The sequence below is a fragment of the Octopus sinensis genome, linkage group LG19 (assembly GCF_006345805.1).
Source record: "Octopus sinensis linkage group LG19, ASM634580v1, whole genome shotgun sequence".
Classification (NCBI taxonomy): Eukaryota; Metazoa; Mollusca; class Cephalopoda; order Octopoda; family Octopodidae; genus Octopus; species Octopus sinensis.
In genome coordinates, this window is record NC_043015.1 from 16,877,842 (window position 1) to 16,894,232 (window position 16,391).

Here is a 16,391-nt window from a genome sequence, read left to right on the forward strand (position 1 = left end):
TACTTTAACATGTCCTTACATTAGTAGTTCCAATATATTTAACAGTTGAACATAAAGAAAATAGTAATATCATTAAAAATCCCATAGAAATCTTAATTTTGCAATATATAAAATACATGAGAATTTAGAAATGAGAAAATTTAAGGAATATTCTTTCCCTGAGAAATAAAAATATTAGTCAATTAAACATATAATTCTCAAGTGGTACTAACCTCAGAGTTGAAGACCTTTTCAAGTTATTCCTCTGGTTAGTTGTTGAGGAATCATCATTAGAACCTTGAGTTCTTTTTTTATTAGAAACATGTGACTACAGGAAAAAAAGAAAGAAAAAAAAACAATATGTGAATGATATATAACAATTTTTTGCAATATATTTCAGCATTTAAGAACATGTCAAAAGTATCACTCCCAGTTATATGAAGGTCAAATACTAAAGTCTGGATGAGTTATAATTTCAAGATTGATTTTTCCAGGAGTGGCTGTGTGGTAAGTAGCTTGCTTACTAACCACATGGTTCCAGGTTCAGACCCACTGCATGGCACCACGGGCAAGTGTCTTCTGCTATAGCCTTGGGCCAACCAAAGCCTTGTGAGTGGATTTGGTAGATGAAAACTGAAAGAAGTCCGTCGTATATGTGTGTGTTTGTGCCCTCAACATCGCTTGACAACCGATGCTGGTGTGTTTATGCCCTGTAACTTAGTGGTTCGGCAAAATAGACCAATAGAATAAGTACTAGGCTTACAGAGGACAAGTCCTGGAGTCGATTTGCTCGACTAAAGGCGGTGCTCCAGCATGGCTGCAGTCAAATGACTGAAACAAGTAAAAAAGTAAAGAGAGTAATCATTTTGTTCTTGCAGTTGAGAAGTACTATAAAGAGAAAAATATTCCATTTAAGATACTATTAATTTTTGACAATGCTCCTGGTCACCCATAAAACATTGTTGATTTTATCCTAATATCACCATCATATACCCTCCAAACTGCAACATATGGACCAAGCTATCTTTTCTAACTTCAAGTATTGCTACCAAAGATGTGTACCTAGGCAGAGTGTGGCAACAACAGAAAGGAAAGCACCCCACTATGACTTTTGGAAGATGTGCAATAGTTCAAAAGCCATTCTTAATATCAATTCTGCATGGACGGATGCATCAGAAATGTGTATGAATGCCATTTGGAAGAAACTGTACTCTCAATTTGTGGATAATTTCAAGGTTTTGACATTTCTGATATGAACAAAGAATTGGTGGCATTGTCAAAAGAATTGAATATGGGTTTGGAGGAGGAAGATTTTGAAGCATTGATTGATACTGACAAGCAACTACTCAAAAATGAAGAATTGATGGAGTTGCTCAGAAGAAGATGCACAGCAAATGAAACCAGAACCATGGCGCTTCATTAAGAAAATGCAGCAAGCTTTCCCATATAAAGAGAAATTACTAGCCCTTTTCGAGAAGCTGGATCCTAATGCTGAGCACTTCATTAAAATTATTGGGATTGTTCATGATGCTAATGTCCTTAGAAGGTTATCATGGATAACAAAAAGAGTAAAACCATTCACAGTACTCAAGACAAATTTTTGCTACGTATTGAAAGTCGATGGCCTGAAGTGGAAACATCTGAAGACAAATTAATTCCTTCAGCTTCAATGTCAACACTATAACCCATGCTTTCCCTCCAACTTTCACTCCTCGCCAATCAAGCACATTAGTTTATCTTTCTTTTTTATTTTTTTGGTTCTTTTCTAAGCTTTTAACATTATCTTTTTCATAATTTTTTTTTAAATAGTTAAAGTAATAGTATTTTATAGTGACTGGAAGTCCTTTTTACTGAATTTCAATGAATTGTTGAATGTCTTTTGTTTTGTGTTATGTCATTTTTCAAGTTAAATAATCTGTCCTGGAACCAATTACAAACCTATATTGTAATGAAAGGCGGCGAGCTGGCAGAAACGTTAGCACGCTGGGCGAAATGCGTAGCCGTATTTCGTCTGCCGTTATGTTCTGAGTTCAAATTCCGTCGAGGTCGAATTTGCCTTTCATCCTTTCAGGGTCGATAAATTAAGTACCAGTTACGCACTGGGATCGATGTAATCGACTTAATCCGTTTGTCTGTCCTTGTTTGTCCCCTCTGTGTTTAGCCCCTTGTGGGTAGTAAAGAAATATATATTGTGGTGTGTCTGCATAACATCATCATCATCATTTAATGTCAGTCTTCCATGCTAGCATGGGTTAACAGTGTGTCAGAGGCTGCACTTTACACAACGGACTGCCAGCACTGGCAAGGTCACCAAGTAACTTACAAGACAAAAATCTTTTAAAAGGAGGGTGATATTGAAAGAGGTGTCTTTGCGCTGTATGTACATATGTATGGCGATGCAAACAGGAAAAAGAGAACTCAAAATGAGTATGTATATATATATATATTTTTATCAATATTTAGCAGAAGTAACAGAGTGACTCAAGGTCTGAGAATTTAATGTTTGATAAGTACCAATGCATGAAACTCTTGGGCCTTGAATCATTGTTACTTCTGCTAAAAATTTATAAATATATATACCCACCCATGCTAGCATGGAAGGCGAATGTTAAACGCCGCTGATGATTTTATATATATATATATATGGTGGCTGCCCCCTCGTTATCGAGTATGGCCATTGCATGAAGCTTAATCAATGTTGTTATTGTGCAATGCCGGTGCAAGAAGATTTTTTTTAAAGTGAGGAAAGGCTGTGCAGAATCAATCCTAAGCAACAGCAGCCATAATCCAAAAAGAAGAACAAGTCAACATCATCGGTAACCACTGAGCCGCAGGTTTTATGTCGGAGTTACCTGAGTTACCTTCTCCTAGAAGGATGCCCTAACAAAGGCTAGGAGTCCTTCACTCCCAATGGTTTAACCGCGCGATCAAGTATTCAGTCCGATTATTTCTATGTCCCTGCGCATGATACAGCCTTAAGACATTTATTGGATGGCCATTGACTCTCAAGAGTTCCTCTGCCCTTTGACGGGTTTTGTTTTTCATCCTGCAGGGTGTCCAATAAACACCCTCCTCACCAAGCAAGCTTGGTGGGGTTGCCGGTTTAGTCACCGACGACCCGATCATGCAACAGGTTGTACTGGGTTACATGTTACCAGTAGCACTCTATATATATATATATATATATATAGCAAGGAAAAATTGTAAAAAGGTAGAATGCTAAATTGAAAGAAAATTTTAATGAAAATGGGTGTATGGAAAAAGTTTTTGAAAAATTGATAAAATATATATATATATTTTAATTCAAACCCGGTTTTCGTCATAATGTGACTTTTCAAGAATTGTAAAGGAAAAATTTTTTTTTTAAAGTGAGGAGGGGGGAAAAAAGAAAATTACATTGTTTTTTGCAAAAAAATAATAAATATATACAAAAATTAAAAAATAGGTACTCCGATACATTGTAAAGTCTTTGTGTATCTTGAGTTTAATGATTGTTCACGAAAAAATTACCTTGAAGTATTGAGATCCAATGGGATTAAATCCATGTGTTGTTTAATTTAATTAAGGTGTCTCTTTAAAAAAATTTTCTCCTTTACAATTCTTGAAAAGTCACATTATGACGAAAACCGGTTTGAATTAAAATATATATATATATTTTGTCAATTTTTCAAAAACTTTTTCCATACACCCATTTTCATTAAAATTTTCTTTCAATTTAGCATTCTGCCTTTTTACAATTTTTCCTTGCTTATCATTTCTCCACGTGCGGTCAACACAACCCCACCATTTATTGATCTATATATATATATATATTTACACACATATATACATATGCATTTATATATACATGGTGGATGCTCAGAGAGTGTTACCACTAGAATAAGAATAGCCTGGGCAAAGTTTAGAAAGCTCCTACCCCTACTGGTGACAAAGGGTCTCTCACTCAGAGTGAAAGGTAGATTGTACAACGCATGTGTGCGAATTGTCATACTTCACGGTAGTGAAACATGGGCTGTGACTGCAGAGGACATGCACAGACTTGAAAGAAATGAAGCTAGCATGATCCGCTGGATGTGTAATGTCAGTGTGCACACACGACAGAGTGTAAGTGCCCTGAGAGAAATGCTGGACATAAGAAGCATTGGATGTGGCATGCAAGAGAGATGTCTGCGCTGGTATGGTCATGTACTACAGATGGATGAGGAGAGAAGTGTGAAGAAGTGCCACTCCCAACCAGTTGAAGGAATCCTTGGATCGTAGGGCAACCTGCTGTGCTTGAGGAGACCTACTGAGTCAAATACATCAACATCAAAAATCAAATGGAAATTGCAGTTGTGATACCTGTGCCGGTGGCACATAAAAAGCACCATCCAAACATGGTCGATGCCAGCGCCGTCTCGACTGGCTTCTGTGTCGATGGCATGTAAAAAGCACCAACCGATCGTGGCTGTTGCCAGCCTCACCTGGCACGTAAAAAGCACCCACTACACTCACAGTGGTTGGCGTTAGGAAGGGCATCCAGCTGTAGAAACACAGCCAGCTCAGACTGGAGCCTGGTGCAGCCTCTTGCCTTCCCAGACCCTGGTCAAACCACCCAACCCATGCTAGCATAGAAAACGGACGTTAAATGATGATGATGGTGTTCGGGCTAACTTTGATAATTAGTATTCTCATTTTTGAGAGCAGTCAAGTTTATTTCAGATATTTTCATTTTAAAAATCATCATTGGCTAATCATTGAGAGGCTGTTCGTGTTCCTGTTGTGGAGGTTTGCACTCTCTGAGTGCTCATATTGTTCCTATTTTATGTAAACACTATACCTGAAACCTTCCCTATGTTGGATCTGGAATTTACCTTGGATTGTGAAACAGCATGCTGGTTTGCATGGTAGTATGTATATCTATACATGTGTGTATATTTGTGTGTGCATGTACATGTATGTTGTGTAAGTATATATGTCTATATGCATGGGTATACACGGGTGTCTGTATATGGTATATACAGATCTCAGCTCTCACTTGGTATCTTTAATATTAAAATGTCTTTATTCAAACGAATCCTATATACAATTAATTATTGGTATTAGGAAGGGCATCCAGCCATAGAAAACCACGCCAAATCAGAATGGAGTCTGGTGTAGCCTTCAGCATGCCAGCCCAGTCAAACCGTCCCAACCCATGCCAGCATGGACAACGATGTTAAATGATATGTGTGTGTACATATATACAAACACACACACACACACACATATATATATATATATATATATGGAGTGATAAATACTTGTTATTTGTAGAAAACATTTTAAGTTTTAAATTGTACTTGCTTCCTAACATGGTTCCAGGTTGCATGGTACCTTAGGTGAGCATCTTCTATAGCTTCAGGCCGATCAAAGCCTTTTGAGTGGATTTGGTAGACAGCAACTGAAAGAAGCCTGTTTTGTGTGTGTGTGTGTGTGTGTGTCTTTATCCCCCATTACCACTCAACAACTGGTGTCGGTATGTTGATGTCCCTGTAATATAACGTTTCGGCAAAAGAGATCGATAGAATAAGTATCAGGCTTAGTAAATAAATTAAGTACTGGGGTCGATACATTCAACTAAAAGTTCTTCGAGGTGACACCCCAGTTTGGCCACAGTCTAATAACTGAAATAAGTTAAAGATAAGAGATATACAGCTGCGGCCATGCTGAAACTAGAGAGGAAAAAAAAAAAGTATGCATAAATCTTACACATTTGAAGTTTGCTGTTTGTCTAGGTATTATACACATAGAAATATGGAAGAGTAAATATTCAAGCCAAGCAAAGATTGGACAGACAATCTCTCTTTGTTTAACATACTATTTTGGGGATCTATCTATCTCTGTCCTTTTCACATGCATGACTAGTCAACATTTAGATCAAACTTATTTGGAAAGAACTGCAGAACTTGCACCTTCCCACTTCTGAATAATTTCATCAATGAACTAATAGCAAGTGTATTCCTAAATTTTCAAGTCCACCAAAAAGACTAAAAGGACAAAAATTGCATTTCATGACATTCACAAACTTTTATCTATAGACAACTCCAGAACATGCAACAATGTCAGCTTAAGGAGTATTTGAGGACACTCAATTACCAGGGTCTCTGCAAACCAAAAGATTTCTTTTATTTATTGCAGATCACCCATGGCAAATAAAATGCTAACACAAGAAATGAAGACATGCACTCATACCATATATGTTGGCAACAGAAATTTAGAAATTGCCAACTTTCTAAATGCTGCAAGATCTTTTGGATACAAAGTTTAGATGGAATTGGAAACCACTGGTAGAAATGTTTCAAATATATAAAAGACAAAAAACATTCTAAATTTAGTTACTGCAATTCATCGATGATATACCCTCAAAAATCAATGAGGATTATCGCTAAAGAACTTCAGGTGTCAGAGTTGATTATCAAAATGCAGTGCTTGAGGACATTCAATACAAGTTGTATGTACAGAACAAAGGCCAATTCAAGTCTCTGCAGGAAAACCGTTTGATGTGTGCCAAGCAGTTAAGTTTAAAAAACATCACAAATATGGCATGTTTTGGTTCTTACCTGGTAGGAAAAACTTCAACCAAGACCAAAAGACTGACATGGGATATGATACATGATTATGTGCAGATCCTTCTGATGTCCCAAAAGCAACACGCACTAAGTTTCTAGCAACTGTGATGGTTTTAAGAGTGGTGAGCAGCAAAGTCATGTCATACCATCTCACATTTTTCCACAGGGTCTTAGAAGTGATGCTGTTGGATATATTCAGGGGCTGGAAAGAGTTAAGCCCTGGATGGATAATGTGCACAGTTGAAGGCCATGATTCATCAAGACTCAGCACCTCACCAAGCCCACATAATCCAAGAATGGATGTCAGACAATTTTTACAATCATGTAATACCAAGCTTGTGGCCTGCAAACTTGCTGGGTTTAAATCCCATGGACTACCACATGTGAAGTGTTGTCAAAAGGGAGACTAATCAACATCTTTACAATACCATAGCTCTGTTGAAAGCCACTAATGTCAAATTATGTCCAAATTGAATAAGGACCATTTAGTGCAGGTATATCAATCATTCCAGTCCTGCACTGAAGCAGTCATCAAAGCTGAAGGCCGATTCATAGAATAAGAAAGCTTATCAAAAATATGTGCACAAAATTGTTTTAAAATACATTTGGCTTTTCCAGATTGAGCTGTTTTATAAAATTATCAAATATCTTGAAATACTTGACATTCTAAATACTTTGCGATCACCTGCACTTTCAGCACACTACTTCTCAAAAAAAAATACTTCTATTTAAAGTAGAAGCCATCAGTCATATGATTACAGAATCTTGGTCAACCATGGCTACGTAATGACACTAGACTGTTGCTGAAAGTTAATGCTCCATATTATTCAAGCTACTATTCTAACTGTTGTTACAGAGATGATCTTTGTATGCAGAATATCCAATTCAGAAACACCTTCCATATAAGTTTGCAGTTTCCAGCAAAATTCAGCTTTGCTACATCCATAAATAAATCACAAGGACAAACTTTATCTGTTGCTGGGCCACAAATAAAAAGAATATTGTTTCTCTCATGTACAAAAGTTGGAAGACAACCTTCTTTTTGCTTATGCTCCTTCTGGAAAAACACAACATTGTCTATAAGGAAGTTCTGGTTTTTCACTAAATAGTAACAAGAACAAATAAGATAGTCAGCAGGTAACAGTGTCAAAAAAATGAGTAACCAAAATGAGTAAGCCCCTACATGGTATCTTGATTTGGTAGGAATAGCAACCAAATTTTTCTCAAATTGCAGAATATTGGAAATGAATGATACTATTTGTATGACAGTGATGCTCATTTACAAGTATCACACAATGTCAAGGAGAAACAAACACAATTTTGAGAAGTTGCAGTTAATTCAAGCACTCCCTTTTGACTAATTCCGCTTAACTCTCTTCAAAGTCTTTTTGTTTTTTTGGGGGTTTTTTTTTCCTGCATTAAAATTCTGAAAAAAAATAACATAACTATAATCTACGCCATCGAAAATGTACTTTTACAAAATGTCATTTTAAAATATACATCTAAAGTTATGAAGATACAAAGTTGGGAGGAGAATGATCAGAAACAACTCTAAAATCCTTTTATTTAAATTTTATAAAAATAATCATCTACTAAAAATTGGTATACCTTACAAAGGGAAAACTGGAGGAGTGGGTTGCAACTATAATGTGAATATATGTATATTTAACCGGCAGAAATTACAAAATGAATCAAGGGCCAAGAGTTTCGTGCACGAAACTCTCGGCCGATTAAAGATAAATATATATTGACATATTCTGACTTCTATTTATCCTCGTTGTACTATCAGACACACACACACACACACATATATACTGCTCTACATGTTAGAGTGTGCTTCTTTTGGATTTATATTTTTTACAAATGATGTGTGTGTGTGTGTGTGTGTAACGAAACGATCTATTACATATAAGCCAACAAGGGAAACTTCTACAGTGTTAAAACTGTTTTATGCATGTATATGTGAAGCCCAATGCCCGGTACCCAGATGCGCTAGAAGAGGAGGGGCATCTGTGGAGCAGCTAGATAACACAGAAATAGCAGCAAAATCTTCCTTAAGCCACATCCTATAGTATGTTAGATACACAGGGTACTATATATATATATATATATATATATATATATATATATATATATATATATATCAAAGGTTCGCCATATATATAGGGAGAATTCGCAAAAAAAAAGACGAAGACAAGTGGTGTAGACAACAAACAGATGTATTAGTATAACGCTCGGGAAGTGAAAAAGTCTTTAACGTTTCGAGTCTACGCTCTTCCACAGAAAGGAACGCAGAAAGAAACAAGGAGAGAAAATAAAGAATGTGTAGTGGCTAGCGATCTATCATGGCGAAATATACATATATATATATACACATATATATATGTGTGTGTGTGTGTGTGTGTGTACATATATACACACACACACACACACACACACACACGTCATCATCAAGCGGACGTTAAACAATGTGTGTATATATACATTCATATATATATGTATATATACATACATACAGATAGATAGATAGATATAATATTATAATACATAATGTGTACATACAAATACACGTAACATACAAAAGAATATATAACGGATAAGAACAACTTCCACTCTGTTGCTAGACAGGCGTACAAAAATTAGCCAAATCACCCTCCTTTCTTACGTCGGCATATTATAAGGGAGACGCCTTTGTTACATTGAAATAGTAGCCAAAATCATTCTTACATAAAGCTAGAACTAAGAGGAAAAGCAAATCACATCTTACTGTTATTGTGTCCCTCTAGAACCACACCCTTGTTTTATATATAAACAAAATCTTTATTTGGCAGCTAGACAATCTAAATAACAGCAAAATCTCCCTTATATCACACCCCTACTACCTTATGAATAAAAGAGAACTGTACTTGATAGAGAGACATAGAAATAGCAGTAAACGTTCAAGCTACATTATATGCCTGAGACAAAAAAGTGTCTTTCTATATGGTAGCAAGACATGCGAGAAATAACGACAAACTTATCCTCGAACCAAATTCTTATGTTACTTAGATACAATACTCGGGCTTTGCTCCGAGCACAGCTAGTGCGCGCAAATACATACATGTGTATCTCTCTCTCTCTCTCTCTCTCATATATATATATATATATATATATATATATATATATATATATATATTTTTCATGTTTTGGGGTTATGATGTAAAATTACAGATAACAAACTACTGATGAAAAGTCTTCAGAGTCAAATACAAAATCCCAGTCAACTCAATGTGTATTGAATATATATATATATATACCCTTACAATCAATGTTTGTTGTTGATAACTTCGACATTCTCTCGGGCTTTTTTGGTCTTTTAAAGATTTCTTTGGATTCCAGTTAACAACGGCGATTCCGATTAAAAAAAGTTTTCAAATTCTTAATTTTCCTACACTCTCCAATATTTTTGTTTTCACTTTTTTTTTTTTTACCTCTGAAAATTTCCTTTTGAGGATTTCATCTTAAAAATACAGAGATTACGAATCTGAAAAATTTGACAGTTCAAACTTTTAATTGCTTTTAATATTTCATTTTGTGAAATATTTGTGAACCTAGAATGCCAATGAACACAATGAGGAGTGAAAACATAAAAACAAAAACAGAGAAACGAGATATACAACATAAAAAATATTCCCCTTCTTCAGTTGTCCCTGTTTCATCTCCGCGTTTCGAAGGTAAGGACAAATATATTACACACACACACACATATATATGTGTATATATATATATATATATATATATATATATATATATATACACACATATATATATATTTCTGTGCGTGTGTGTGTGTATCCGCTACACAACTATCGCTGATGTATTTGTCCACGAAAATCAAAAGCATCACAATAAAAGCGTGTTAGGTATGTATCGAAATACTTGAGGTGATTATTTGATCTGTGAAGCACACGATGTTGGTGTATATTTGTATGTACAATACAGAGGAAGGCGTTTCTTATTACTATTATACATATATATTATAGTTATGCTAATTAGTAGGCCCCAAACAATTTTAAATAATTCAACCGCTTATTAGAATCAAATTATGTCTTATGAGCTACTTATCGAAAAAGTTTTGCTCTGAAGTAATCACAAGCTACAGACACGCATATATGTGTGCATTCTTTCGGGGGTAATCGCATGTCATTGATCAATCAGCTGTTTTATCTACTTGTCAATTCAGTAAAAAAAAAATTATTTCTTGAAAGAATGCCGACGGAATTATATTATGCACCAATTTCTAATAAATATAGACTCTACAACATGTATTGAGTACTCTTTCGTATGTAAACAAAAACGTCCACTTTCCTACAGAGACAGAAGTAATGATGACTACGGCACATTGATAATCTCCATTTTCTTGTCACAAATGCTCCAGCAGCACCTGTGATGAAGTACACTGAGATATCTATTAAAGTTGTGCTTTCAAATGCTAATTAAAAAAGTGGGTCGCTAGAAAATGTTACAAATTTAGTGCTACTGACCTAGTTTAGTGATCTTAAGTCTCTCTCTCTTTTATTTCATTTTTGGTAATCTTTCGGGATGTAGTTAAATAAAACAGCAATTGAAAATACTGGATTAACAGATATTTATCTTTTGGACAGATATCAGGGAGATGAAGATTATTTATTTTCTTAGCTAGAAGAAATTATCTAAGCAACCATTTTCTACTCGCTAATCAGACAATACACAAGATATTCTTACGAAAACTATGAATAATAATAACCATAATAATATAACTCTACATTGAGCTGGATCACAAATGTGTAAATTATACGCTTGAAAAACATTGTGGGAATCTAACCTACAAATATAGAAAGTTACATTATGTTCGTATATATCTTCTATATTTTTTTTAATTCATAACTTATAATTAATAGGTATGTGTTTATAATTTATGTGTACGAAAAGTCAAAGAAGATCGTGCATTATATGTGGAGAATATCGTGAAAAGTGTATTGCACCGGCCTATCTGGATTTTCGATAATGAAGTATCATCAGACTAAGAAAATGAAGAAATAAAGACCTAATTAGGGGAATCTATATAAATGCGAGAAGTTTGAATGCTGGTTTTGTTTCACATATAACGGAACCTTTCAGTGAAAACGATGAAATATATTTGCAAAAAACTACCAATTCAAAGTCTTAAAACTAATTGGATCGCTAGATTAATTAAAGTTAAAAACGATGCGATACATGCGATTAAAAGAAAAATTATACCATATAACTGAGTTATTTAAAAGGAAATATTTGCCGAAGGCTGTCAATAAGCATACAAAAATAATAGCCATCTTTCAAGATCACCGAAATAATGACATATTTAAGAGTAATTGTAAATTTAAATTTAGAAAAATTGCTTAGTCTTTGCGAAAGTTAATATAGTTTAAACTGGTTTTGATGAATGTATATAACTACTTAAAATTAGACAAATTCTTTTGAGAAAGCTAATAGTTATGGAGTAGTTGAGATGAGTTCTATAAAATAAGCACAAGTGTATAAACATTGACTACATATCAATGTACACACACACATATATGATCACAATTCACTACTATCCAAAATTTACTTCTTAATTTATGATTAATAACTAAATATTTACGGCCAAATACCGTCTCCAAACTTACATGTGTGTATGGAGACACTTGAGATGGTGTATATCAAAGATTAAATAATAGCCCAAAACAGGAATGTAGCTTCACATGCTCAAAGGAAAATATTCAAAAATCAACAACATAAAATAAATCAAAGACTTACCTCATCATGTTTATTAGGGCTTTTCTTCTTAATTTTGGATAAATCATCAAATCCGTACAAAGCCTCTCCACTATGTCGAGTTCTAACCATGTTTTGTTGTCGTCCAGCCTATCTCTCTCTTTCTCTCACCGTCTATTTTATCTTTGATCTGCAAAGCTGATTGTTTTTAAATTCTTTCTTCCTGTAGTTTTAAATTATTTCAACATCAGAATTCCACCATTGTTGGTGAGAGATATTTCCCTCCGCACTACGAGAGTAATTTGATGGCGAAACACGAAGGTAGGGAGAGCAGCTGTGGTATAAATTTCCAAGCCAGAGTGGTGGGAGAAAGAGCCAAATTGCCGACTATCAACCAACTCGTACCGCTGTCTGTCCACCTCTGGTTAATTAGTAATCTTCTATAATCCACAAGTCTATCAATGCAAAGTTAGTGAAAAAAGATATATATCTCTTTCAGATATGTATTAATATACTCATAAAGATATCTATATTTTAGAAATTTTGTCTCAACTAGTCGAATAAGATATGCTAAATATTTCCGAATTAACAACACATCGTTTAAGATATCGAAGAAATTGTCCACTATAAACGGAATTTTGCATTTTAGAGCAGGATGTGATAAAGAATTAAGAGATTAGCTGCTTCCTTGTCTATCGGGAATGTGTACAGGCTCACACTCATATAATATATATAAAGCCGTTGTTCGTTTTCATGGACGATGAGTTTAGTAGGATATGAATATAGGCAGATATAAACGAGATAATAATTTTAAAATATATTCAAACACAATAGAACTGCAAAATGATAGCATTAGTTTAGTCACCTGGCATCAGAAATATTGGCGGGAATAGAACCTTTCAAATTCTCCGAGGTGAACACTCACAACCCAAGAGCAAGGTTTGTTGTCGGAGTAGCTCAATTATTATTTTTTTTTTTTTCGAGGGGCCCATTTACAGGCAGAGATCATTAAAATTCACTTGCAGTTGTAATTTATTCTAGTCAATCTCGAATAATTATCTCATTTTCGTTATGAAAGTTTTCGTTGAAGGTAAAAGCAATGAAATGGTAGAAGCATTCGAATGTGCGATATTTCTTTGTTCGTACATTGAACATACTTTGACAAGGTGGCGGAGATTGCCGCCGATTCACAACCAACGACACCCTTCACTCTCGGACATGCGCACTGGCCGACCGTTCGGCTTCCAAGAGTTGTTGCCTCATTTTCTGCTTCTTGTAACATTTATTATTAAACTATTATTATTTTTATTATTAATTTGTTTAAATTTCTAGCAATGAATGTAATAATTAATTCTCTTAAAAAATCAATGGCAACACATCAAAACGAAAATATTATAAATACAATTTAGGATTTTAATCTTTAATTTTCATGAAATTATAACCGGGAAAAAAATTGATCGTGTCAAAAAAAAAAAACAATCATTTCCGTGTTTTATCGTCGATCTTTGGTTTGAAACAATGGTTAATATCAGACAGTTACTCAAACACAATCTGCTGTAGTTTACATATAAAATTGGCACTAGATATATATGCGTGTTTTTAAGTCATTATTTATCAGTTTGATAACCAAAAATATATTACTATTGTTCCCTTCGACCTTGTTAGAACTCGAGTTCAGTACAATAAGATTGAAAGATTATTTATTGATAAACCGATAATCTCTAAGAAGTTAGATTTCCTCAATATCTGAATATTTTATTTGGATCAATCGATAATATTCTATAAAGAATCCTAGATGTAATTAGAATTATAATAGAAAAGATATATATACACAGCAGGTTTCAAGAAGCGCTCGCCTCAGTAAATTTACAAAATAATGCATTAACAGTTCGGATGTACGGAAATGGTACGAAATTAAAAATAAACAACTAGCGACATGAAATTATTTTGCGCTTTCTTCTATTGATAGAGCATTATAAAAAATAATATTATAGGTAAATCTTAAACAAAAGTATAAATTTGTGATTATGAGTCAAGATAGCTTATGCACAGTTACAAATGTTAGAACCCGCTTGTCGCGAAGCCTGAGAATAGATTAGCTTTTACATTAATAAAGGAACCTAATAACACCACTCAACATTTCTTTAGTTTTCACAGGGGACCCCCAAGTTAGCATTCAATCACTAATTCCTTTTCTTTTATTATTATTGCCGATGATTATCCGAGAAACCTGAGTAGCTGCAACTCTATGAGTTTATCCTTTTTCATCCAATATCTATTACTCTTTACTTAACGCTGTAGCTTTACATTTGCTCTCAGTTCTTCCATGAACTTGAGTGACATAGTTATTTGCTTCTTGTATGATATATGGGAAAGCTTTCAGAATCACGCTTCAAAGCTTGGACATTTTGTTCTAGTTCATGTCCAGGTGTTCCTCAATCAGTAAGCCGTTATCATAACTGAGGATTTAATAATGTTACAATACATCAAATATAACCCTCACAGGTAAACAGGTGACATATATAAAAAGACAGTCATCATAGTTACTTGTGTCAACCATTATTTATTATAAATAAAATGGGATCTCACATATGTATTAGTGACTTGAAAATATGTGCAACAACTGAAAATATGTGCAAGCCAGTCAAGACTCATACACAGATATAATTAATAGAAATCCTTACAATGAAATAATTCAGAGGTCCAGTATATATGCATTGAGCATATACCTTGTATAAGGTAAAGGAATTCAATTTTGTTGCTGCAATCTGTTTACAGTGAGCAGAACTATGGCTCATGAAACACTTGTGCAACTTAAACACAGCAGGAAAGGTTTAATTTTTGACAAATTCTCTTCATATAAAATTTATTTTATCCATCTTACATAGATGAAAACTATGTTAAACAGTTCATCAAGTATGACTATCGATTTGTAGCTCTATATTTGAGTCAATATCTCGACCCTTAAACTCAATGAAATATTCTTATCCAATTAAGGTTTTTTTTTTGTTTTGTAAGCCAATTCCTCTAGATATGATTACAACAGTTGGATATTGGTTTAGACTACTTGTTCACAATCTGTTATCATCCCACTTTTAATAGAAGAAAATTTCCTAACCCTAATATAACAATTCAAGAAGGAAAACTTTGCTACTGTGAACTTATATTACTGCTTCTATGTTAAACATATACATTATACTTTCTGCTTAACCAATCGACGGCATCTTTCAATTAGAGTGTGCCTTAATTTGACAACTATTTAGATATTTTAGCTTATCTTTATGGATCATGTAACTTACATTCTACAGTGATGAAGAAAAACATACCATTGCTAAGCAGCAGAACTTATTATCTGATATGTAGTGCACGAGAAGTCCTATGTGATGGTGAGATATCAGTTCGTGTTTTATAAACTTCAAGAGAACCATGTAATCATGTGACCAGCTACACTTGTGATATCATTAGATATTGTGAGATTATGAAACAGGCCCCAAAGTGTTATGGATTTCCTTGGAGATTGCCATCATGAGCATAGTAAGTGATGGATGACCTAGCATATTACTTCTGTAGTTGATTCAGAACCATCATTTGGATTGATAGCAGTTTTATTGAGTAATCTGTTTCTTAGATGTATTGAGTTGATTATGTACTGTTTTTCCTGGAAGTATGTTGTTTTTCCTTATATGTTGTGTTTTGTTTGGTTTTGTTATGTTTGGCTTTGTTCACCCTCTAGTCCAATATTATTTGTTCATAAACTTCCTGTTTTCCAAGTAAGTCAACTAGTCTTTTAAATTTTCCAAGTAAGTCAACTAGTCTTAATCACCAATCCATATATCCTCATCACAATATGGTAAAATATTCAGTTCAAATTCTAAAAAATATATATTTATCCCCACACACACAGTTAATGCAAGCACATATACAAGGATAATACACACACGTTTTTTTCTATTGCAAAATGTGATAAAACCCTGACTCAAGAAATGACAATCTTTCGGCAACCTATGTCAGTAATGCTCCTTTACAGATCAAATTACCTACCAAAGTCTACATTTAACTTGGATTTTATAC

General features: G+C 34.2%; 1 protein-coding gene across 1 annotated transcript in view; it reads right to left on the bottom strand.

The window, feature by feature from the left end:
- The window catches only part of LOC115222336 (ATPase family AAA domain-containing protein 2B), a 142,061-nt gene extending 128,518 nt beyond the window's left edge, over positions 1-13,543 (bottom strand). Inside the window, exons 1-2 of the mRNA XM_029792524.2 lie at positions 12,363-13,543; positions 213-307 (exon numbers count right to left, since the gene is read on the bottom strand). Of these exons, the coding sequence (XP_029648384.1) occupies positions 213-307; positions 12,363-12,452 (185 nt within the window). The 5' untranslated portion in view covers positions 12,453-13,543. The remainder of the gene's footprint in view (positions 1-212; positions 308-12,362) is intronic.
- Between the last annotated feature and the right edge of the window lie 2,848 nt (positions 13,544-16,391).